This window comes from Aphelocoma coerulescens, chromosome 5 (assembly GCF_041296385.1).
Source record: "Aphelocoma coerulescens isolate FSJ_1873_10779 chromosome 5, UR_Acoe_1.0, whole genome shotgun sequence".
Taxonomy (NCBI): Eukaryota; Metazoa; Chordata; class Aves; order Passeriformes; family Corvidae; genus Aphelocoma; species Aphelocoma coerulescens.
In genome coordinates, this window is record NC_091019.1 from 32,588,000 (window position 1) to 32,614,147 (window position 26,148).

At 43.3% G+C, this 26,148-nt stretch overlaps 1 protein-coding gene across 1 annotated transcript in view; it reads left to right on the plus strand.

The window, feature by feature from the left end:
* Positions 1 to 16,900: 16,900 nt before the first annotated feature.
* LOC138111548 (deubiquitinase DESI2-like) overlaps positions 16,901 to 26,148 on the plus strand; it is a 52,930-nt gene continuing 43,682 nt past the window's right edge. Inside the window, exon 1 of the mRNA XM_069017548.1 lies at positions 16,901 to 16,918. Coding sequence (XP_068873649.1) covers positions 16,916 to 16,918 — 3 coding nt within the window. The 5' untranslated portion in view covers positions 16,901 to 16,915. The remainder of the gene's footprint in view (positions 16,919 to 26,148) is intronic.

Genomic DNA, 26,148 nt, shown 5'->3' on the forward strand with positions numbered 1-26,148 from the left:
TAGAACAGCTCTTCTACAGTCACTACTATTTTTAGTGCTGGGGCATCCCAGAATACTGCAGCTGCTGCCTCTTGCACTGAGATGCTAAAAGCCTTACTTTGGCCCCTGGTAGCTTTTACTCCTGGGATCTCTTATTCCTCCCATATGATGGAATGGCCTCCAGTGCTGATGACACCTGGGGTCCCTGGATCTTGGTACCCAGGCATCTAGAAGCAGAGCAGAAGGAATTGGAGCCATTACAGTGCTCTGGGGTTGGAAGGGTGGAGGAAGCAGGGCCTGGGCTGTCTGGAACCATGATGGTGGCAGTGAAAAAGTACTGAATTAATTTTCTGCAGTGTTCAGGGCAAGCTATCACTGTGCCCAGCTTTTCAGGGATGAAAAGGAGTTACAGTCTTTACAAACTCCTGTAGAAAGTGTAGTAGTGCTGCTCACATAGAGCCTGTGAATCAAAGCCTTGTGGGAAGCCCGTTTGCAGTAGGGGGATCAGTAGAGGCAGTGACAGGGATCTCCTCTATGGAGCAGAATTAGCACAGTGATGCAGTCCTGGTTATGTGACACAGAGGCTGCTGCCCAGGGCCTGTTCTGTCCTGCCACCCGGAATCATGGCCACATCCCGACTCTGCCACTGTCTATAAACAGCATGGTGAGTTCAGCTAGGCTAAGTGGGCATCAGCCAGTGGGCATATGCTGAAAACTGTAAGGAAGCCCAGTAGTAGGGAGAATACTGGTATTCTTTCTTTTTTTTTTTCTGTGAGGAATCACTGGCAGTTCCTTTTTAAAAGCATTATATTATAGGAGCATTTTGGCTTTAGTGACCAAAGGCTTGGCACCACAAGTTCTCATCACTGTGAGGAGCCCTCAGCACTTTGCAGAATTGGGCTGCACCTCATCACCCATGTTCAATTGGCACATGAGCTCTTCCTTCTTTCCCTACATCTTGCCTTACTCTCTGAGCATGGTAGGACACTTCCTCTTTCCCCCATGCCATGGTTCCCAAACCCGTGAAATTGCTCTTCTTTCTCAGCATTGAAATCTCTTCTACTCCCTGTGTCTTTGGGTCTGATGTTGCTTCTGAGTTCAGTGAGGCTTCTGTCTATAGTTTCAATATATTGGGAAAACGACATTGTTTTTAAAAAGCAAGGCAAACAATGTGAATTCTGAGCAGGAAAGCCTTTTTAAAGTGTAATTCATTTTAAGGCAAAGTGCTTTCAAAACCAAAGAAAAATCCTAAAAAAAAGGAATCCTTTAACTACACAAAGCAAAATGAATTTGTCACATTGAATAACATGTTAATAAGCATCTTTAGAATAGATTATGGTTTTGATCTGACTTATTTTTCAGTCCTGTGGAGACAGGTGATGAATTATATATGGTTATGGCACTTAGGAATTTTAAGTCTCCTCTTGACTGAAGGCAAATGTCAAAGGCACCATGTGTTAGAACAAGATACTTTGCTTGGCAGGTATGGCTTATTCAGGAAACAGGCTTCTGTTTTATACATACTCTGCATTGCTCAGTTGGGTGTATTGGTTCTTTGAATACCCATCCTGTAGCTGTCTCATGTGGCTGAATACCTCCTCCTCATTTAGGTAAAAAGTATTTTCTTTGATAGTGGCGAAGGAAGAGGGTATATCAGTGAATCCTTTCTCTTTGGCACTCTTCTAGTAAGCAGTAAGCAGAACATGTCTGTCACCTCTGCAATTTGGAGGTGCAATGGGAGCTGGGTTAGAACTGAGTTTCCATAAGGCAAAATGTTTGTGACCATGCCCTCTCCTCTTGCTGACTTTGTCTTCTTGCCTGAGTGGGAGCAGGTTTCTCCCACCAGTGCTCAGACTTCTGGCCTGGCCTTTTTCCAGCATTCAGGCTGAGCAAAGGACTAATGCTAAGCTTATTTTTCCTGATCTTCCAGGGCTTCTCTGAGAGAGGCAAAACCTTTCCTAGAAGACCTGGCTCTCAAATGGTTACCTGTAGAGTTTTCATCTGGTCTCTTTTAGCCTCTCATTTCTATCAGTGCAGAGAGCTTATTCTGGGGATAAATCTATCTTGGTGCTGACTTTTGAGAGAGGAGCAAAGTGTCCCCTTCTCTACTGACCAGCAACAGCTGCAGTCAGCAAACTTTGCTCAAAAGTGGGTGCTGTTCTTCCCAGGCAGTGTCTGTGTCAATGTGAGCTGGTCAAAGGGGAAATGGGAAGATGATTGAAAACAGCATCGTGCTTGCAGCACTGATAGCAGAGCACCCTCCAGGAAATATGTTGTATCCAGCAGAAACCCAAACCAGAATGTTTCCTGCTGAGCCTATGCATGTTCTCCCCTCACCTGAGAAAGTAGTGTAACTCAGTGAGATTGGGAGACTCCAGATACAAGGACCATCATAACTTTAAGACTTGTGTATTGCTAGTGTTTTACTGAGTCTGCAGGAAAGAACAAAGTATGGTTTGGGCCAGCATGATGGAAGGATGGGGTTGGTATGAATGAGAGCAAAGGTATTCATTTCCTTATAGATTGACCCGCCCAAGTTAGACACTGGATAGGGTATGACCCTTGTTGATTACATCTAAAGATGAGATTACCAAAAGATTTTGACTCTGTAACTGTTCCAGTAGAACATACATCAAGGAAAAGTAGAGCTTCAAGATGTGGCAAGCACTTGTACAAAGATTGTCCCTAACAGTCCCGAGAGGTTGAAGATGCCATTGTGCACATGTGCACATGTGAGACATGCCTCTGATAGCTGCATCTCAATTCCTGTAGCTCTATATTCTCTCTTTCTCTTAAATCCTCATCTTTTGCCTACCTGCTCTACTTATGGCCACTGACAGCCACTTCTCTACTGTTGTGGTCCTGAGCCAATCACTGTAAACTTGGGCACTCTGCTGGATGGTGGTTTTGAACTATTTCTACTTTCTGTTTCCTACTATTTCCTACTGGCTTTTTTCTGGATGCTGCATCCTTCACAAATTCTAGAGCTGGGATGAGACAACACAAGGCAGTTTACAGGGAGCTCTTCAGATTACATTCTGTTGTGATTCTTTAGTTCCTACAGAAATTGATTCCCTCTTGCACTGTAGTCCCAGGGATGTAGGCTCATCTTTCACCAGTGATAGGTGGTGGAGTAAGTATAAGGGAGATGGGGATGTAGCCCTGAAGAAAATGCTGCTGGAATTGAAAGTAGGATTATTTCTCTGCTGTTACACACCCTATGGATGTCTAAAAGACCTCATGTGATAGTTTCCTTTCTGCTAGCAGTGGATTTCATAGATGGACGGTTCAGGTATTCTGAGTTGATACAGCTGTATCTTGGCAGAAACACAGCTGAACTGGTGCAAAGGATATTGTCGACTGTCCCTCAGCTGCTGGGGTCAGGATGCATTTCTGGGTTGGAGAAGTTTAGTTGAGTGGGAGGGACAGGAGATGCCACTAAGCAGATTTTAAGAAATTTCATAAAAACCAACAGTTTTTAGAATCTAGCATCTGAATTTGTCTTGTCATACCAGGTACAAGGGGTATGATTAGCATAGAGATTTCAAAAGCAATGCACTTCAGTATAATGGAAAGCACTGACCTGTATCTGATTCCATTTGGGGTCTCTGTAACAGTTGCAAATGAGGCCAAGCTGAATTCCATCAGCGTAGTGAGATTTCAAGAGCCCCTCTGGAGTATGCCCAGAATAAAAAACACAGCCAACACCCCTGCATTATTAGCATGATGTCTCTCTGAGTTGGATGTGGGTGTGTGTGACTTGGTAGCTAAAAGGGAGAGTTCCACTCTTGAATTTCTAAGGATTAATTCATTGAGGCCTTAATGCTTGATGAGGCTGGGGTGCTTTTAAGCTGGGGAAGGAGAAAGGTTGATCTCCTGCTGGAATGCTATTTTGCAAGGAGTTCCTTTCTTTATACTGACAAGAGTTGTTCTACTGCTATGTGTTTTTAGTAAAAGCTGTCTTTTTCATCCAGAAGGCTCATTGTTTGGGATCTTTGGCTTGTTTGTTTGTTTTCCTTTTCCAGGAAACATTGTTTCCCTATGCAGTCTCGGTGGGATTTACCAAAAGAAGCAAATTCCCTTCTCCGTTTTCCAGGGAGAGACTCGGGGCAGTGAGCAAAGGGATTCTTGCAAAGAGAGAATAACAGTGCACTGAACTCTAGTCAAAGTTTGTTATGTGTATGTGATTCTATATGTACATATGGATATACACCTATTTGCATATATATTTCATGAAACCCTGAGCACTTTTGTGGAAAAATGTCCTTGCCAATATTGTCAGTTTCATTAGACTTTCCTTTTCTGTTCCAATAATCCAGGTTCATTTGGGGATGATCAAAATCTGTACCTGTAACTTTACACTTTGATTAATTTCAGTCTCTATGCTGTATTAAACCCATTCATTGTCTGATTGCCTTCTCCCTCATTCTCTGATGATGTGTTGGGCCTATAATCTCTGAATCCTTATGTACTGAAATTGGTACAGTCTTTGCCATCCCAGAAGGGCTTCCAGAGCAATACAGATGGTAATTTCAGGACAGGATAGGGGAAGCCTGATGAATCTTAATCACATGTTTCTCCTTCATTACCCTCTACCCACCCATTTCAGCATATCTTCACATTGTATCTTTTAAAATAGTTTTAATTTTCCTTTGTTTTCCTTCTGCTGAAGCCATACCCTTGGCTTAGTCACTCCATAGTTCTTTCAATGTCAGAAGAATATCCTTGTGTTACAGCAGAGCCTTGCATAGCTTAGTTCTGCTGCTTTGGCACTGGGAGAACTCTCTCTTCTTTTTCACTCAGATAGTAAAATTTCCCATTGGTATAAACAGATTAATTGCAGTCTCTGTTGGTTCCCACTTAGAGTTGTGTCCCAGACACTAGCAGGCTGATGGGTCTGCCAGCCAGGGTGCTCTGATGGTAGAGCTAAGGTGGTGTAGTTCTCATCTGCTGCTTTGGCACATCTAAGCCAAAAAAGGGTTTGTGCTCGGCTGCTGCTTCCCGCCAGGTATTTTCATCTTTCTTATTTAATGGTGAGCAGAAAATGTATAGGGCACACCATTTGGGTCTGTTTCACAAAGAATACAGGTGGTGTTGCTGTAGTGCTGTAACTGAGTTTGATAGCTGTTGAAGAGTACCAGAAGCAGTTGGTATTTCCATGGCTACTTTGACATATTTGGTTTCTAGATCAACTAGGACTGCCCATTCAACTCCATTGATTTGCAACCCAGTTGATTTATTTTTCTGCCATTTTTTTAATCACTTTTAAAAATAAAAATAAATTCTGCCAGAAGCCCAGTTAGTTCCCTACCCTTCATCAAATAATAGATAGTAAGGACTAAGCAGAATTTGTAGTGCAAATCAAAACAGAGATTGGGAACAGATAAGAAGCTGAGTCTGGTGTGTCCTTGCCTCTGAAAATCTGAGACATAGATGTGCCAAGACTCTGAGAAGATGGGTTCAAAAGGGGTCAGTTTTCAGCTGCTGCCTCTGCCTTTTTCCCCTCTCCTTCCCCTTTTCCCATCAGCTTCTCTGTACATCATCTCCCTCTTCTGGCTGTTCCAGGGTTACAGAAGCAGAAGGCTGCCCTCTGGCCTTGCAGAGGAGATGAGGAAATCACCGTGTCAGCATGAGCTCTCTGGCCAGTATTTCCTCTTGGACTCAAAGATATCTTCTATTGCAAGAGGAACCTGGGAGGAAAATGGATAAGACTAGAAAACAAGATATTTTCTCATCTTCTTGGTGAGAAAGGACAATGGTGCTGGTTATGGTACAGGGGTGAAATGCAGAGACTATTTCTTCTTGCATACTTCTTACCCCAGGGCTCTGTTACAGACCCTGGGGTAACTATGTCAGCCTGTCTCCTACTCAGCAAATTCTGTGCAAGAAGAGGGGTTTGCTCATTGGCTTTTACATGCCACAGCACTGTCACATTTTTCTGCCATTCCCCACGTCTGGTGGGTGACTTGAGGAGTTAGAAAGGAAGAGATGCTGCTGGTGTGGGAATTCACAGCCCTCTGGTAGGTAAAAGGGAGAGGGCTGAAGAGGAGGTTAGCACCTTTCTGCTCCAGTAAGACATATAAAGGACACGAGTGCAGTCTGGGAATAACTGGTATCTTTGGAGCTTTAGCTTATTTCTTTGAGTGTGATGATGCTAAGTTTTTACTAAATATTCCGGTGTCGCTGCAACAAAAGTGCATATGAACTCAAGGTAGCAGGTGTGATGTGCTTTAAGGACCACAGCGTTATCCTGTTGGAGCAGATGAAAGAGCAGATGGCATAATTTAAATTCCCAGCTTCTTTAGACAAGGTCTACTGAAGACTGAAAGGTACAATCCTCATGTCATTGTATGGCATGTCATAATGTTAGATTTAACACCTGACAATCAAAATGCTAGTCATAAAGCAGGGAAGAAAAATTACACTATAGAAGTAGGTGTGTCAAATCTGAGAAGCTGAAAGATTTTTTCTATCTCAAGCTATTACTGTCCTGAAGTGCTATGTCTTGTACTTACCACTGTTAGAATACCACTAAGACTGTTTTTTGCTTTTCCATAAGGAGTCATTTTCTAAGTAATAATCTTGTAGGAGCTTTTATTCTGGAAACGCCTGTCCTTTAAACTAAGATCTTCACCCTAAATCAGAGCTGGAGATTCTTCCTTGCTGTTATTTTATACATGAGAATTATTGTTGTTATAGAAGGGAAATGTGATTACTGCTGTGCAAAGATGCCAGTAAGGGCAAGGCACACACTGTGTGTTTTTTCAAGATGCAGAAAGGCAAATGAAATATCTTTGTGGAATAAAGTAACCAGAGTCAGGAGGTGGGATCAACAGGCAGTAGATTCTAGGATGGGGTTTGAACAAGGCTGAGGTATGTGGTCTGGGGAAGTCTGAAAATGCAGAGAACTGAAGATGCAGATGTGTATGGAGCATGCAAGACTGAGAGAGAAGGTGTTGGAAGTGATGCTGACAGAGCAAATCACAGGGAGGAGCAAGCCTGCTATGGGATTTTTTGCTTTGCTGGTGGAAATAGAACATTGTGTATATTTTTGTGAGCCAGCAGGACCATACGTGCATAACACCTTTACTGATAAAATAATTTTTTCTTAATAGGAATATAGATAGTCCTCTGATACTGGCATACTGCTTAGGCAAGGTAGGCAATATAGGAATAAAAACGCTCTATTATTTTATTTTATTTTTAACTTTATTTAATTTTTATTAATGTATTTTTTAACCAGAAAGAAGCAAATGTCACTGTCTCTGCTCAGTTAGGTTATGGCTGTAGTCGAGAATGTGTGTTCTTTAGTGTTCATGATACTTACGTGAGGAACTGGCAGAACAAGCAAACTCTGATATATGTCTGAAGTGATATTGACTGAAGCAGTATTTTTATGTACTTACTCCATGATGTCAAGGGAAGTTATGAGGATGAACAGTGGGTTTTCTCCCATTGGCTATTCATTTCAGCACTGACCTTACAAAATTATGTGCTTAGGCCCATTGCCTTAGATTTCTTCAGTGACTGAGGGTTGAAGAAATCTATGTTAGCTATGGAGCTTGTTGAGAGGATCACCAAATTCACTTAATTAATTCCTATAATAATAAGCTAGTCCATTAGTCTGTAGTGCCACCTAGCCTCCTCATCCTTTGGGGAGCAGGGAGTATGGCATGAATATTTAGAAATATAAAAACTACTTGGAAAACATACCTATAACAATCTTTTCCCCCCTTCATTTAAAGATACATCTCATTTAAGTCCATCTCATCAGAAGATTTTAATCAGCAGTCTAAAAATTGTTGCCCTGATACTAGCCAGTGACAGAGAAGACAGGGAGAATTAGAGATTATTTTTCTTCAAAATGTTAGTTCCTTGTTCAATGCAAGTATTACTCATAATTTGTAAGGTTTGAGCTTGGTAAGGAAGCAGAAAGTTGGTGCATGACTATTAAATTTCTTAACAGTGTGATTCATCTCAAAATGATTCAGAGACTATTGATAGTAGTCCTGTCAGGAGTTGCCATCTCTGTGGTGAAGTTGGAGTGGTTAGTGACATACCACTAGTGCTTTGTTGCATTTCGTAGCATTCGTGTCTTAAGAATATGCAGGGTAATGAAGGCAGCAAGTGTAGTTCTGCTGGAATGCTGATATTAGCATTGCTGCTAACTGAAGAAGTCATGTAGAACTGCCTTCTGTCCTTGGGTGGGTCACAGGGCAGATTGCTGGGGAGAGAAATGGCTCTGGGAAAGGGGAACCAAGACTGATGCCTACCCTGTCCATGCATGCCTTTGGGAGCCAGGACTGCTTCTTTCTCTTTCCTCCTTCTTTCCTGAAAGGAAATTGGTGTGCTTAGGCTAGGAGAGTGGCTACTGAAGAATAGCCATTTGGCTGTGTTTCATGGAAAGCCATGGTCCTGGAACTGCAGGAAGAGACTGAGACATTAGCAAGGGTGCAGGGTGGGAACAGCATCCCAAAATCTGGCAGGATGAAGTAGGTGAGTGAAGGGTGAGAAACATATCCTTACATCCATGAACTCCACCAACTTTTAAAGAGGCCTTTGTTCTTCTTCCGGTCTCTCTGCCCTACCTGCCAGTTGAACCATCTTCATCACTGTTTCAAGACAGAATTCTTTCTCCTCACCTTTTGGGTGGCTGGGTTCACATTTTTTTTGCTGTTCCAATGATGATCTGACTCTTGTGTTTCAGAATTGCTGATAAATGTAAAATGGGAAAAATCTATTAAAATAATCAATTTCTGACCAATACATTCCCAAGACATCTGTGATAGCTTCTGTCTTCTTAAATAACAAATGTATTTAATCTGAAGCTTTGTGTTTCAGTAGCTCTGTAGAAACAAACACAGCTTTTTGCTTTGGCACAGTTAAACAGAATCTCCCTTCATTTAGACTTGTAAGAAATTAGCAGATAGGTCCTTTGTGAAAATCTGCAAATGGTGACTAAACATGGGGCCACTCTCATGATGCCAACAAGAATAGGCAGAAAATGGAAAATGTGCACTGCCCCAGGCTGCCTTTGTGCAGCAGGCTCATTTGCCATTGCCAAGTAAGACCAGAGACTAAGCTGAACGAGTGTAGGTGGGATGGGATGGGATGCCATTACTGCTTTTCTTTGGTATGGATTTCAGCTTACATTATTACAGTGCTCAAAAACATTGGTAGCTAGAATGGGTACCACAGAAGGCTTATATGATAATTTGAGGGTGGGAGTAATGAGAGGAAAAAACTACTGAGTTTCATCTCCAAAGCCTACTAGATTTTCTTATCAGCAGACTTTCCTGCACTGTTTAATGATGCTTATATATATGACTTTTGTTTGAGAATGCACTGCAGTAGGTTTTGGCTTGACTGAAAGAGTCATTTGAGAAGTGCACATATGTCTAATGGTTAGACACAGCCTGTTTGCTCATACAGATTTCATAAAGAGGGCTGTTAGAGCACTCCAGGCATGTCGTACAGAATTTATTGGGTTAAACAAAACTAAGTGTTGTAAAGCTGTAAAAAGCTATCCAGGTTCAGAGATCCAGTGAATCAGCTTAAAAGTCTAACACTAAAGCCATACCTTCTTGCTTTTCTGAGGGAATGAGCTGCCCAGTCTCTGTATCTAACCAAACAAGAGATGAGGAACTCCTGGTGAGTTAGAGAGCTACCATCTTTGCTTAGGCATAGATTGATAGCTCACTCTTTAAAAATAGCAGGGGTTTCTAAGTGAGGAGTTAAAACTAGTAAAAAAAAAATCAACTGGCTAAAGCTGGTCATAGTAGTATGGTGGTCATAGTAGTACTGAAATGATCAAAAGGCATTTGTGGATGCACCTGCTGTCGGGTGGGGTGTTTGTGTTATTCTGGAAGCCAGAAGGTTCCTTGTATTGTTAGGGTGCTATAATAGTCCCAGAGCATTGCAGCATTCTATTATATCTGCTGGCTAATCATCCAACATGAGTGGCAAGTAAAATAAGGAAAGGGAATTACATTCTAGTATTCTGAAAAAAATCCCAGCAACGAACCACAGTGATTTGTAAGGGAATTCATACAATCAGAGAAGACAGTGGAGCACCTGTAATTACTAACCACTATTAACAAGCTGTAAAGACTAGCTCTTGCAAGTTGCATTTTACCCTTCTTTGAACATAGCATTTAGAAAAGCAATGGAAAAGTTAAATATTAGGACCAATTTTGAAACACTTTTCAATACTTTTTGTGATTTCTTTATTTCCTTTATAAAGGTTCAGTGTTACAGTTCAGGTTCTATAAAAGGACTGAAAAGAGAGGTTTAGATACAGAATAAGGAATACCTAAATTCTGTGAATAAGCTGTGATGCATATATGCATATCTTTAATTAACATCCTGTACCACTAGCTTTAATTATTTTTCTGAAGAATATGATAGCTTGACTGAGAAAGAGACCTTGGGCACTAATCAATAGACAGCTTGAGAGTGCTGGAACCGTGTAGCTTAGTAGCTGGGGAATATGCCTAGGAACAAGCGCTGGAGCTTCTGTTTCCTTTTCTGTGGATTGACTTCACCCAGTGTTAAATGCGTAAATTGCTTTGGGAATGGAGCCCAGGCCTCTTGAATCCTTTGTTGTGTGGTGGGCAAGAAGGATGTAAGGTGTTTCAAGAATATAAGACTAGCTTTCCAGTTCCCTCTAATCTTACTAACAGGTGATTATACAAAAGGCATTCAATGGCCCCAACAGGGTGTTTTTGAAGGAGCTTGGCCTTTTCTTCAAGATTCTGTGTTCAACACAGTAGGATACATCAGAGCACATCAGGCAGATTAAGTGATCTGGGGGTATTACATGCCACCATGCTGTTTCCTGGGTGTCTGTCAGACTGCAGCAGGAGTGAAGGATAACAGTGCCTTGGCTGGGGTAGCTTTGGACACACTCAACAGAAGAACAAATATTGTCCTGGTCCAAGAGGGAGGCAGCTTAGACACAGGGTTAAGCAGGCTCTGAGTTTCTGGATCACAGCTTATGATATCAATTCCTGTCTCCTTTACAAGTGTGGCATTGCACCTCACTTAGTTCTCTTTGGTCCTGACTATGCAGCAGATTATGCTGTTTGGCTGAAGTCTGGTCACTTTGCTTCCCCATACCTCTGTGACATGGGGTTAATGATGTATCTTTTCTCTTGCCATTCACCTGTCACATCTCTTTAATTACCACTTTTCATTGAGTAGGTGCACTCTTCTCTGTGTTCATATAGTGTCCAGTGCATGGGTCCCTGCCCCCCGCCACAGCTTCTAAGCATTATTATAGCATAATGCAAATAAATAGTATGAAGATGTTGCTGTGGAAAAACCCTCTGAAACTAAGCCTGCTTTGCTTCCCAGAAATACAAAACAAATTACCGTGTACTTTTAACTGCATCCATTGGCTGCTTTTGACTCATGATAGTTTATGCTGTGAATTTTTAATAGCAATAATAACAACAACTACTTTCCTAATCCTTAGCACAAGAACAAACAGGAATGTTTGGCATTTTCATCCCGGTTTTCAGGTTGAAAGTCTCTGTGTACATTGCTTGGCTCTCAGTTGACAGTGGTGCTTTATGTAAACAGAGGAGATAGTCCTGTGCTCCCCTGGGGCCTCTCCATGGCCCAGGAGCACCATTTCAGCCCAGCCTGGGGCCATAAGTCTCTGCCCCTGTGACATAGACGGGATACTGGTCTCCAGCTCTGCTCTGCTGGGCCCAACACGTGGGCTGATGTCCTGGCTTGACCTTAGGCCTGCCTTATTCTTATGAACTTGCCTGATGCTCTGGACTTGTGGCTGAATGTGGTGGCCATCTGCAGGCCTGCCCTGCACACCTTGCTCATGGCCTGTAGGACAGAGACCTGGGTAGGGCAGAGACCTTGCCCTGTCAGCCATGTTAGGAGCTGTCAGCCTTCATTGCTTCCTGACAAAGAGCTTTATATTAAAACGTTGGGAAGTGTAGCTGCAATGAGAAGGGAGATGAAATGCAAAATCAGGATTGACTCAATGAGGAATTCAATGCAAATATTAACTTTGTTTCCCCCTTCTACTAATGCACATCTAGCTTTGAGCTACAAATCCCCACAGTCTTGGATGAAATATTTTAAATGATTGAAGTAATCAAATCCGAGTGTTGTTCTTTCCCTTTGTGGTGCAGTAAGAAGTTAAATATTTCACATGCTGCCTTACACAGTGCAAAAGCACATTGCTGGCATTCTGTGTTGATTTTCTCTCCTCATTTTTTCCCATAAGCCCATACTCAAGTCAGCCCATACTCAGAATCAGTCGGATCCTTGGTATGTGCAAGTGCCTTGGTTAGAAGTGAGATTAAACTCCTTCAAACTCCTTAATCAAAATACCTCCTCTCACACTCCCAGTATAAGGTCACAAAGCTTCAGCACCTGTCCAGATGATGATTTATTGCTGTAGATGGAGGACAGGCATTGCAACTCCCTTTTCATTCTTGAACACCTTCCACCATTCTCAAAGATCTGAAAAAATATCGTCTCTAGTGTTTCAAAAGCCATTTTATACTTTCTTTATAAAGGATACTCTTGACTAATGTACTCAGAATGGGATAATAATGACAACTTGACATGCATAGAAGCATTTTATACAATTCAAAATGACAAGTTGTCAGAAAATATAATGGACAGCCAGGGGTGGTATACCTGATGTGGAGAGAAGACCATTAAGTGTCTTGAAGTTTAAACTGGGCAGCCCTGCTGTGAAACGTGCTTGAAAGCCCCATTGTCTGCTGGGTTGCTTCTGAGCCTTTGAAAGCACATGAGAGTAGATTAAGGAAAGGTGTTAATTTAAACTAGAACTCCTGACTAGCAACACAAGTAGACAAGCTCCCAGATAGACCATCACTTCTAATGCAGCCATTATTTCTCTGTTGCACTGCTGTTCTTTTGTTCTTGCCCCAGTGGAATGTCTCAGCTCTGCTTACAGTGCCCAGCAATGCCACTTTTGTGACTCGGACCTGGAGGAGGTGGATGAAGTTCTCAGCTACTCACTGCCTTGGTTAATCTACCAGGTAATTCCTTAAGGTTGTACCCGATTCTTGTTTTTTTAGTCCACATTGGATAGCAGCACTATTTTCCTTTTAACCCTTTTCACCTTTTCCTTAATCAAAGAACATGTGTAAGACCACATTGTCTCCTCTAGATACCAATCCTTGAACATGCACACATACTTATACCATAATAGTAAGTGGGGATGACCACAGATAAATACCCTTTAAAGGGAGTGCTAGGAAGTTGGAGAATCTGAGAAAGTTCGGGCTTGCAACAGGCTGCTTAAATGTGAATAAAGGTGCTGTCTAGCTTTAGGTGTATGTATGGAAAAATGTGTCTGCTTTGTCCTAAAACCAGCATAAGTGGTTAAAAATAGAATTCAAAATACAAAAAAGCTCTAGTTCTAGCTGCTCTAACGAGTAGTAAGAAGAATCTCCCTGTCCTCTGTATTTACAATTAATTTAAGTTGTAATGTTTTTACAATGCAAGATACAGGCTCTGGTGCCTGTAGGCAGCGAGGCTATCTGTGGGATTGTACTCGTGCTCCTGAAATAGAGCAGTTCACTTTCTCAACTGGTATCAGCCCGAGCTGTTGATGAAACACTTCAATACAGCCCAAAGCAAACTAAGCCTTGTAAAGAGTTTGTGTGACTGTAAAACAACTCATATTAATGAGCCCTTTGAATTCAGACTGATCCCTTCTATCCGGAGCTAGAATGAGTTGTCTAGAATAGAATGGGGTAAAAAAAGGAATTTTCAAAGGATCACTGAAATACTGATGAGACTAATTCACCATGTGGAACAACTTCTTTCTGTGAAGGGGCAGAAAAGGGAGCCTGAAGCAATGACATTTGTAATGTAGCTCTCACAGTTGTTACATGTTAGAGGGAGGGAATCCAGGTCTTAATGTGCAAGTGACATTTACTGTCTCTCATACAGCAAAAGTCCTTTAAATAACAAATGTGCATTTAGACTGGCTTTGATCTCTTGAAGCAATATGATTAGTTTAAAGACATGTTTCAGTTTTAATCTTCCCCCCTCTTCTATATCTTAAGTTTAGAAGTGGAATTCTGGTCATGTTATTTTTTATTTCCTAGGTGATTAATTTTGAAATGTTTACAGGACAAAACATCAAAGTTTGTGGCTGCCTATCACCTTTCCCAAATCTTAAGTATTTATAGATTCTGTCTCTGAAATGTTTATCTGATTTAAATCTTTAATTTAGTGAACTCTGAGCACAGCAGTCATTGGAGTTAATTTAGCAAATAAGCATGTGGGCAAGTGTGGGAACACCTTGTAATGCTGCTTTTCTTTTCCAGTTACATCAGTTGGTCTAATATCAGCTATTCCCTCTCCTTTCAAGTCTCCTTAAAACATCACCATCTCTAGAGCAAGACACATCCAAAAGTGACAGTCTCAGGGCATATGTGAGAGTTTAACAGGAGCCTCTGGGTTTCAGTAGGCGGTTTGTCTCACAAGTTAGGGCATGAATGATGCTGCTTAGCTTCTTGCAGAGGAAGCTTTCCATTGCTTCATAGCCTTTAAAGTGATGGTGGGGGCTCAGTCTATCCTCTGAAGACTATCTGGACTCTGAGGTGGTAAGGAGGAGGAAGCACCTTTACCCACCTGTGCAAACTACTCCTTCAGACCCAGGCTGCTGAGACAGATGGTTCATGGCACAGTTTGAGTTGGTGGGCTGGAGAGCTAGGGAAGGGGGAAAGTCAGGATGCTGGTCAAGTCCCTGTACCATGTGTGTGGAATTGTCCAGCCCACCCATGGAATGAAATTCCATGTCCAAAATCCAGATGAAATTACAGTGCTGGAGTCCCTGCCACACTGCATGTCATTGTGCCCAAGACTGAGCTGTGGCTTTGCGCTTTCAAAATGCATATTAGGGCAAAGCAGTTCTGGATCTCCTCTGGCACTGTCTGGAGGAAAATTCTGTCTGACTGTTGGGCCGGCACTTAGCTATGCAGGACATGGACTCACTTCCTTTTCCTACTGCCTGCCTTCACTAGAAATTCTCCTGCACACTGTTTAACAAGTCTTTTACAAGGCTGCAGCTCTGTGGTCTTGTCCTTCCGCTCCTGACAAAGGGAGGTGAGCCCTTCTCCTGACGGGACGGTTCGCATGTGGCTGAAGTCAGGGCTGAGGCATGCTGGGCTTTGCTGATGTAACGGCCTCCCTGCAATTTTCATTCAGATCTGGTTGGCTGGGAGCTGGCAGAGAGCCTCAGCCTCAGATACGCCTCCAACTCAGATGAGGTCATCCCTGCTTTTTTTTTTTTTCCTGCTTTGGAAGTCGGTTGTGTATGAACGTTTAAGGTCAGAGTGCTAATTTCCCCACCACTGCACATCTCCGGGAGCAGGAACCCCTTTTCCCTCTCTCAGCTGCGCTCTTTCCCAGCACCATCACAGACTCTGCTCTCCCTTTAAAGAGAGAGGAGGAGCAAAAGGAAGATGAATTTACCGCAGTGCATTTTATAATTGATTCTTGCATCCAGGTCAGAAGGGAGTGTTTGCTGGCAAGACATTGCAGAGGTGCACGCTCCTAATACGATTGTTAAATAGCTCCAGGACGGAAGAAACTCCAGACCCTGCTGCTGCCAGAAGTGAAACTACTCGCCCTGCCCAGTCGCTTGGTCGCTTCCCCGCCCTCCCACCGTGTGCCATGCAGCGATGCATCCAGCCAGCAGAGGACGGGGTAGGTTCCCTCGGCTGTCAGTCAGTAGGAGCTGCCCGGCTCGGGACGAGCTGATCGCGAAATAAGGACTGGCCCTGCGGAGAGCAGAGCACAGAAAGCTGGGGTGTCCAGCCCCGTACCCTGGCTGGAAGCATCGCCTGTTTGGCATCTTTCTCCCTCCAGCCCCAGTCCAGGTAATCCCACATCATCTCCCGCGAGGAACTGCCTTCTAACTTCGGCGCTGACGCCAGGTCTGCCTGCACACCGTGGGCAGGATGGGGGTTGCGGAATCCCCTCTCTGCCCCGGGGGCAGCCAGCCCCCTCCTCCTCTTCCTCCCACCGCCGAGCCCCGCGCTGGAATCCCTTTGGCACAGCCTCTTCACCATGTCCTGCCAGGGGCGGAGAACCCTCAACCGAGTGCCTAAGCGGGACCGGCCCCAGCACCACGGACAGATCTCGGCTCCGAGAGGATCGACCCCAGCACCGCGGACAGATCTCGGCTCGGAGCCGACCGACCCCAGCACCGCGGACAGATCCCGGCTCCCGGAGGAACAACCCCAGCTCCGCGCCCAGATCCCAGCTCCGGGCGGACCGGCCCCAGCACCACGGACAGATCCTGGGGTGCCTCCGGGCTCCGCCGGCGGGAGGGAGTGAGCTCGGCGCCCGCTCCAGCCCCGCTCCGTGCCTTGGTGACCCGGGTTCCTGCGTACTGCTGGCAGCCCGCTGCGGTAGCGGCACTCCGCGCTGCCGAGGAATCCCCCCGCACTCACTGTCACCCACCTTGCTCACGGTGCCAGAAGAGAGCTTGTATTTGGGCTCAGAGTCTGTCTTCTGTGGATCGGGATTTTAGAGCTTGGACGGTGCCTGGTTACGGTGGTGTATGAGTCTACAGAGTCCAAGGTGCACTACAGAGTTAGAAAGAAACCTTGGATCTGTCACGGCGTGGAGGGCTAAAATAGACCCTATCCAACCAGCAAACCCAACCTAGGCCTTCCTGCCTCCCTGCAACCAACTTTACACACACACAGACCCAACCGTGAGAATTCCCTCCTTCCCTCCTCCCTCGATGCTCCTTCCTTCAGCGACTGTAGGATGAGGCATTTTCTTCTATCTGGCTCCGGGTAAAATCATACCCTGGGGGCATCAACACACATTTGGCAGGGACTGAAAGGTTTTAATCCAGCCTCTACTGCAATCAACAATGGCAAATGAACCAGTGATTCTGAATGTTTATGACATGGTGAGTAGGAAGCACTACTGTCTGAGGGGGAGTGGGGCTGGGTGGGAGTTCATGCTTGGAGGGCAGGCACTGTACAAAGAGGAGCCAAGCACAGATCCTCAGAGAGGCTGATTCCCTCCCCCTCCCTGTCTTCCCTGTTCCAAACTCCTCATCTAAGCCTGTCATCCTATCATGTCAAAGATGATGCTGACCCTGCTTTTTTTTTGTTGGTTTTTTTTAATGTTTAGCATATTGGGCCAGATTACAGGTATTGCCCCAGATTTTCTGCAGAATCTTTCAGGAGCAGCACTGGGTGAGGAGAGGACTTTTTAATTTCCAGTGCCCCAGTTAAGGAAGAAAGTGTGATCACCTCTGCCTTTGTTAGAGATAATTCTCCTTTAAATTTGAGTGAGCAAGCATTACCAGGCTGTGGGATGGGGGTCAGGATTTCATTTGAGGAGAAATAGCTGTAGAGTTGCAGTAAGGGCATAGTTTCTAGGCTAATAATCTGGATCAATTCCTCGTATGCATAAGATTGTAGTTAATCATTTTCTCTGAAGGTTAATTGCAACAAGAATAAGAAATCGTCTGGTGAAGTTTCAGCACAGAAAGGTGCATGGGCACATGCTGCTCAGCAATATTTCCTGAAAGTTCACAGGGTAGCAAGTGGTTTTCCTTGACCTCTTCTTGCAAGGGGGAATGTGAGTGGGTGTTTTCTGTGCTAGCAGATTAGAAGGTCCAAGTCTTGGCACAAACTCCCAAAGAGAAGAAGGCTTGGAACAACCTATTTGCTTGCTGGTCTGACAGAAGCTTAGGAGAGGCATGTTCAGATGAGGAGTGTTTTGATGATTATGTATTCCACCTTTGCTTTTTGATTACCAACTAATGATTTTTAAAAAGTAGTCTTCAGATCTTCCACAAATTACTTTCTGGGGAAAATACAACCTTGTAAGGCCCAGGTGCTGACTGAGCTTTAAGTATCCAGCTCCAGACATTTAAGATTACAGCATACGTTTGCTTTTTATCATCAGGCAGTGACAACTTTTACCAGGAAGCCCACAGAATAGTGTGGGTTTCCCTGTTGGGGAAATCCAGAGAATAGACAGTGAAGAGATTAGGAGTGGGTTGCTGTAAAAGTCAAACGTCTTTTTATCACAAGGATCAAGGGACCTTTTGTGAACTAAAACAAGTGGGTTGCTTTCTGAGGGAAGAGTGAGTGGTAAGAATTATTTAGGTAGGACTGTATCTGCATTGGTGAGCAGTCCAAAAAGCACAAGTACAGGGGACTGAAGCTGCTTCTTCCAGAGCTATCATTGGTAAAGCTGAGCAAGGTAGTGTAAAATCCTTCTCAAGACTTTGGTCTTGAGTGTTTAATGGTCAGTTGCTTAGCAGCCTGAAGTGTGAACTCTCCCAAGATGTTCTTCAACCAACAGGTGGTCTGGTAACCCAAATAGCTAGTAACTAGTGCCTGATAACAAGGGACTCACATTGCAAATGCATGCACAAGAGTTTATCATTAATCCTTTGAGGAAAATAAAGGAGTTGCGTTGTCCTTCTATAATATCCACTGACTTCTTTGCAATTTTTTTAGTTTGTTCTGCAGCAGACTATGGCCTAAGCTTTCCTCTCTCAGCCACTGTTGATTCATACCAAACCAGTGAATATTTCACAACTGAGCTGAAGAGATCCAAATACTGGATGGACATGGTCTTTACCTTTTTATGTTTGATTGATTCATTGATACCAAAGATGAAGCCTTAAGTAATTTAAGGCAGAAGGAGCTTGCTGTTCATGGTCACTGTGTTCTGAGGTGGACACCCAGACACAGTGAACTGAACTGAGGACATCAGTTTACTTCAGACTGAGTAGTTTTTGCTGCTTAGCAAACCATAAAAATCTTCATGTGTAAGTACTAACTCCATGGGTTAACCAGTCTGTACACAGAAACCATTCTATTTTCATATAGCATCTGTTTGACTACCACTGAGTCACCCGTAGCTCAAGTCCTACATTATGACTATTGAGGCTACACGCTTTTCCATTGCTGCTATGATTTTAACACCACGAAGCCTGGAATGTAGCCACGCAAAATCTGCACTTTGTTACACTGTGGTGGGGAATTGCGGGGGAACTGGGAAATGAGCACATTTGCTTGAATGACTGTTGGAAAACTAGCCTCAATGGAAAAAACCCAACAACAACAAAGAAAAGACAGCTGGGAACAACAATTAACTGGATGTAAAGCTCTGCTTTCCTGACAAAAACCATGACCCCTGTATGGCAACTGGAAGCACTTACACTGCAGGAAAACTTATCCCTAGGGCAGAAGTTCAATTATGGGCTTTGTGCAGCTATGAAATACCCACTCTGTGTAGTCTTGTGTATTCAAAGATTATAGCCATTTATCCTTTTACCCATTGGATATGTAGCAGGCTTCTTAAGGACAAAAAAAGTGCTGCTATTTAATGAGGTGTTTTGCACAAATTACTGAAGCAAGTAGATCTATTCGTAGGCTTGTTTTCTTCAGCATGAAATAATGGAGCAAAAATCACTGGGTATTCCAAGTGTTCTGAATATTGTCATCAAAAGCAACCTTCCATCACCCCCAGAACACAGGGTGGTTATATCCTGTTCTATCTCTTGCCAAAGAGCTTGTATGAAGCTTGTACACACCTGGACACTTGCAAAACAAACAGGGCAGGTGGGCTTTGCTGTTCTATTAGGACATTTTAAAGAGTAGATATGCAGAATACTGAACTCTGATTTAATGTGTAAGTGTGAACACAGAATAACAACATGGATCAGGGGGTTGATCATGGATGAATCTCTTTCCCAGTCTGAATCCAGCTCTTGCATGGACTTAACCTAAGTCAATTGTTGGCTGGAGACCTGCAAGAAATAACTAGGTCTATAAAGTCTGTGACAGAGTTTGCTCAGATCAGTCAGTTACCACTTCACCTTCAGAGGGACAAATCAAATTCCCTTTCATAACTTGCAGTTCTCTTCCCTCCAGTCTGCCTCAATAAGCTGTTTATCATGGAACAGATCTTATTTAGATCACAGGGCTGACTTTTCTTAGTCAGGATATTATCCTGTTCCCTCATCACTTTAAGTCTTTGTGGCTTACTTTGGAATAGTTTACTCAGTCACTGTACATTAATAAATGTTGCTTACTTAAATCAGGCAGAAGAGTAACTGCATTTATTTCCTGGTTTTAAATCTTTAACAAGCTAAACATATTTTACTAAAATTAGTTTGCTTGGCAGAGATTCAAGTTTGGGGGATCTCATTATATTTTCAGCTTATTGCATAGCACATTCACGCTATCATATTAAAGGCAAAGATATTCATATCACTGTTTTCCCTCTTTTATTTTTATTATTGTTGTCCTGAATTTCCACTGTCTTTGCAGCTGATGACATACAAACTGTTGTTTTGATCTACTGGCATCTTTGCTTACTCCTTCTGCTGGGGAAAATGAGCCCCTGAGATGTGTTGCAGAGGAGAATGAGAGCCCTGGTCAGCAGGGAGCCAGGGAGCAGTGATGTAGGGTCCATTTGAACAAGACAGGGGCTCTCTTACTCAGACTTGTCCTACAGTTATTCCATTGATTCCACTGATATTACTTGTCATCCCCTCTGGAGTGAATGAGAGGGAAATAATGTTCAGGTCACTGTGGATGGACTGAAGGAAGAGAGATGCTTTGTACCTCTGACTTTAGTATATAAGGAGCCTTTGAGTCTATTACAAAAGCAGCAACAGGATTGCAAGCAAAGCACTTCATTCTATGAAGTGATTGTTTTAAAGCACTGACTAGATCACGGAGTGTGTCATTATCTGAAGGAAAGAATAAGTCTAGTTACTTAGAAAAATGTGAACATGTTTGTGCTTACTGTAGGTAAAGGTCTCAGATGCTCTTAGCTCGCTTAGTCAGAAGAGTGAAAAATCCTAGTGCAGGTGGTGGCCCCATCTCTGCGCTACTTGTTAGTTGTTTGTGAGCTGCTGTGTGAGGAGAAGCACAGCATCACCTGGCTCTATTTGGTATTCCAGGAAGCCACATGGAGAGCAAGAGGGATTTTTTGTCAAGTGAGTTGATAGCTGTGAAATTTCATGCAGTGATGAGCTGAACAGTTGCTCTAAGTCAATAGTAGAACACATGGTCTTGAAAGATTAAATGATGGACAGTCACTAGGATTTCCTTTTTTTTTCTTCCTTACTTCATGTGTTGGCTAAACTGAATGTATTTAACAAACAAAGAGCAAAAAGCAAAATATTGCCTTTGGGAGATTTTGCTTAAATTCTGGCAACTCCTTGGCAACTCCTAACAGATATATATAAAAAATGAAATTCTTTGATTTTCCTTCAAATGTTTGCCAGTCATTTCTGTTCAAAATTATTAGCCAAATCTGAATCATTTCAGTTCTCCAAAACACACTGTTCACTCAAAAGTTTGCCATGTTCCTGGAAGGGTGTGGTAGGTGCACCATATTATTATTTGTTCTGTGACCAGTCACAAAACTCATAAGAATCCCCTCTTCCATGAATAAGAACTGGCTAGGGAAAATCTGGGGTGTTTTAATCTTCTTCACAGGTTTGTTGTGGAGATAAGCTCAAAGATAAATCCTAAAATTCCTGAAGGAAAAGGGGAAGACTTTATGCTTGGAATTTTACTTTATCACTGACTCTTCATTTATCCAGATTCGTATTCATTCTTCTGTCTTCAAACCACGTCAAGCACAGGGTACTGGATAGCAAAACAGAATGGTGAGCTAACAGGGGCCTGGTGTCTGCAAATGGGTTCCCCACACTGCTATAGCACATCCCAGAGGAGTGCTAAACGCTCTTTGTTTCTGGGAGGAGTCAGTCATAGTGCTGCTCAAAAGTGGTAGTGTGAGGAATCAGGTAGCCCTCAGGTGCTTGTTTTATGCGTCTTCCTAGAGCTTTGAGTTGGTCTCCTGTTCTGGTTTTTTGTTTGGTTTGATTGGGTTTGTTTCTTTGTTTGGTAAGACTAAGTTCAGGTTATTAAACTATGCATATGCTGCATAATAGGTTCAGGGTTCGTAATCACTCTTGTGTCATACTATGATACTTTCTATTATGGGCCCAAAAAGTCTCTGGGAAGACTCTTGGTTAAGGTCAGAGAGACTAAACAGACCACTGCTGAGAATGAGAGAGGAGGGGAGGAAAAGCTACTCCCTGGATAACAGCAGAGTCCTGAGCCCAAGATAGGAGAAGTCTGTCCAGACTGCTTCAGTTTTCTTGGGTGCAACAATTCCCAGTGCAAATGCTCTTGACTTTGAAAATAAAAAGTCAATAATTTTTTTTAAAAAGCTGTTATGGCAAATTTTATGGCAGTACATTAGAGGTTTCAAATAAATCAGGCTGAGCAGCCTGGCAGTGTGTGCAGGTGAGGAAACCTAGGCTTTGTTTCTGCTTCTCTTTTCCTCCTAGACTGCATCAATTTCATTTGAGTGACAGCAGGCTGACCTCAGGCAGGGTAGTCATAGGGTGGGATTGCTCCCTTGCCCTGCCTGAATGCAGGAGCAGAGGAACAAGGAAAGCAGTTTGGGGATGCTGAGCACTGTGTTGTAGTCAGTGCCTGCTTCAAGCCTGTGAGAAGACAACAAAATGCAGCTAGGCTTCCCTCCTCTCTTGTATCTTTGGAGGAAGAAAAGATTAAAAAAACTAATACACTGAGCTGCAGCTGAGTCCATTCCTTCAAGAAGGAATCCAAACATGTCATCTGATTTAAATCAATTAAGAAGAGAAAGAGTAAGTGGTATGGCCCGGGTTAATAAGTCCAGCAATGAAGTGTGCCCATTTATGCATAATAAGTGGATTTTTGTTGTCTTAGCAACAGCCTGGAGATGTGTTATCCATCGGGGGAACAGTCTGTTTGGATGTTGTCAGGGTGACAAGCCAGCTACCTGTCCATGTTACTGCAGATCTTCTCCAGCACTGCAGCCCTGTCACTGGCTACTGTATGATGCATGAGATGTTTCAAGAGCTGTCTCTTGACTGTACACAGGGCATTGCTCTCTCCAGCCCACGGCATTTATCTCATCAGCGAGCTTACTGAACCAGTGCTCTGTTGCCCAGTGGACTGACTTGAACTGACTCATTCAGGGCAACACAGGAGTTGCCACTTCTGCTAGTCCTGCATGCCTTAGGAAAACTGCCTCACAACATACTCTGCTTTACAGCAGCAAATGTAAGAAACCCTTGTAAGTGAGGAGAACCTAGGAAAGCTAACACAGTGTAAAAAAATGTGTGAACTCTGCTTCTGGAACAAAGCCTCAATGATGCTGTCATTAGCCCACAGTTCCCACATCCATGCTCTTGAGTTGGTTCCTGCAGGTGGCAATCTGACTTGGTGTCTCTAAAGCACTCATTTCAAGGCAGCCTGAACTTTTGCAGAGTCAGGAGTCTCCTGTGCAGGATTTCAGGTGTAAGCCCAGGGGCTCCAAGTAAGGTCAGCTCTAACCCAGAGATACGGAAGATCCAGAGTTACTTTTGCTGCTACTGGAAGTTGTTCTCTAATCCCATCTACAGGCAAAGTCACAATCCCCTGGCCTGGCTCTGAGCAGCTCTAAGAGAAATGATTGTTTCTTCTTGAAACCATATGGAAGTTGGTTTCCAGTGATTTTTTCTCTGGTGCTTTTTGGGCTTTCCCCTTACAGAAAGGCAGACTCCTTTTAGAATATGACACTTCTGCCAGCAAGATTTAGCTTCTGGCTCATTAGGCTGTCAACGTTCCTAATTTTACTTGGCTATTCCTTAAAACAAACAAATAACCCCCCAGACCAAACAAACCCTTCTTACTATTGATGAAAGCTGATGTGTTGACAGTACTGGAGACTGTCATTCTCCTAACAAATTTATGCTAGCAGTAGCAAAGCAGACGCTTCTGGCTTTTTTACCTCATCCCTAGTGTATAGGTTGAACTGCTCTGGTGTCATGGCTCAGCTGGTCATCCAGCTTCCTACTCAGGCAGCCCACAGGGACTAAGTTATACATGCAGTGGGAGCCTCTGTACGGGAGAGCTGAGCATTAGTGAGCTACTAAGTTGGAACAGCTGTCAGATCCATTTCTAAGTGTAGTGATCGGCAGGTATATAGTTGTGCATTAATGCAATGAACTGAATTTAAATGAGTGTCTTAGGGCTGAAAGCTATGTTAGTGACCTGAGTTGCCCTTATTGTAATTCTCTGTTTGTTTCAGTCTCTCTTGTTCCTGTCATTATGCCAAGATGACGTAGCTGAAGCTGGGAAGGGAGGCAGAGACCAATCAATACAAAAAATCTGTATTTCTGCTAGGGAAGAAAAAAACCAAAATTCACAGGTCTAATGATTCTTTCTCTAACAAGTGGACTTAAACTGTTAGGAAAGAAAAAATATTTGCTACTGTTCTAGGTAACCACTGGCTGGTTTTGAGTGTGGAAGATCTAGAGCAGAGAAAGTAGATATCTCCTCACTTCAGAGCTTTATCTATCAGCATGTGAATCTATGAGACTTCTCATCTCAGAGCAAAATATGAGGCTGCATCCTAAGACTGGAAAATTGCTAACTTAATTTTTAAACAAATAATCTTAAGGTGTCTAGAAAAGCAATGATAAGGGAAGAATAAAATCTGGGAGAAATAAATGATTTCTCATAGGTAGGAATGCTGATCTGCAGAAGCAAGTGTCTAATGCTAGAAATGCTGGAAGTATTTCAGCCTGTTTAGTGCCTTCATTGTGCATGTCAACACATGAGTCGAATGCTGTGTGACTCCTGATAGATCCACATCTCTGGGAAAGGAGGGCCTGGCCCAGTGTAAGCTCTGTTGATTACATGGTTTGCTGAACCTTCGGCCACGGATCTATTACTCTGCTTTCCATATGGTCATACTTAAACCCACAAGGAACAATCAACCCCTTTGCTGTTCTCTTCAGTATCTGCTAGTGAGTGACTTACACTGGATCCTGATGCAAGAAAATAAGCTTCCTAGATGCTGATTGCTGCCTCGGGGTTTAGAGTGTATGAGGAGCCCAGTGTAGCCTTCCAGAGTGAATTATAGGCTTTACCATAGGTTAGCTTTCCCTAGGAACAGTGTTCTTCTAGACATCCGTTCTGGGCTCATCTGTGTGTCTTGCTCTGTTTGGGATTACTTGGAGCTGATGATTTTATAATTGCCCTATATTTGTCATCTCCCCCAGCTCTGGACTAGCCTGGTGAATGTGAGAACTGGCAGAAAGAGAGGAGCAAGAGGTTAACCATGGGATTGATCTGATAAGTCATTACCTCTGTCATTAACCTCTGCTCTTGGGCAGCATCTGGGGCAAGAGCTTCAGCTATCTGCTCTAGTTGCATAAGAAGAGGCCTAGGTTGTGGGTATTTTCAGGCAAGGCTCAGGTGCTTTCTTAGCAAATCACAGAAAGGCTCTACTAGCTAAGCATCAATATAAAAGCACATTTTAGGGTATTTGTCTAACCTCTGGATTTCTCTCAGGAAGGGTTGAGGTATTTTCCCTCATTGATCCTCTGTTATAGCAATCAACTTTGTAGAGACATCTTGACTGTTTTAGGGTATTTGAGATGGCATGACATACCCAGAGGTACTGTCAAGAGTGCTGCTTATGTGCTGGGGGAATAGCAGTACTAGTTCTGCATTTGGCTTCTACCATTTAGTGTGCTGATGCATCTGGGGTGACAGAGACCAGGTTAAAATCCCTGGGGGACTCAAACACAACTGCCCCTTCACACAGGTCTGCCAGAGACGCAGATAGCAGGAAACTCTGAATTTGGTCCATCTCTTGTGTGAAAATATTTCTGTACTGTTTGAAATTCTCACTTAGCAGAAGAGTGAATATTTCCAGTGAATCCTAGCTGTTCCAGCAGGTTGTCCAGGCTGGAGCCAAGCTATAGTGCTACTCACACTTGTTCTATGGCACACTGAGCATGTGTTTTATGTGAAAGGAATCTATTCTCTACTTTATACAATTCTAAAACTGCTTCACCACGAAGGAATGCGAAAGCTGAACTCTGGATACACTGTGATAGGGTGATCAGGCTGCTTCTCTCTGAGGTGGCTGGAGAGTCAAATTCCCTCTGGCAGGCTGACGTGGTTAGAAAGTTGGTTTGTTCCCTCCTGGACAAGTGTCTGGTTATTAGGTACAAGCAGAAAGCATTTCCTCCTCATGGGAAATAAGAGGTTAATCTTGCTCATCCCTCCTCCTACTGGTTTGTTTTCAATCAGGGCATTTTTAGACAGA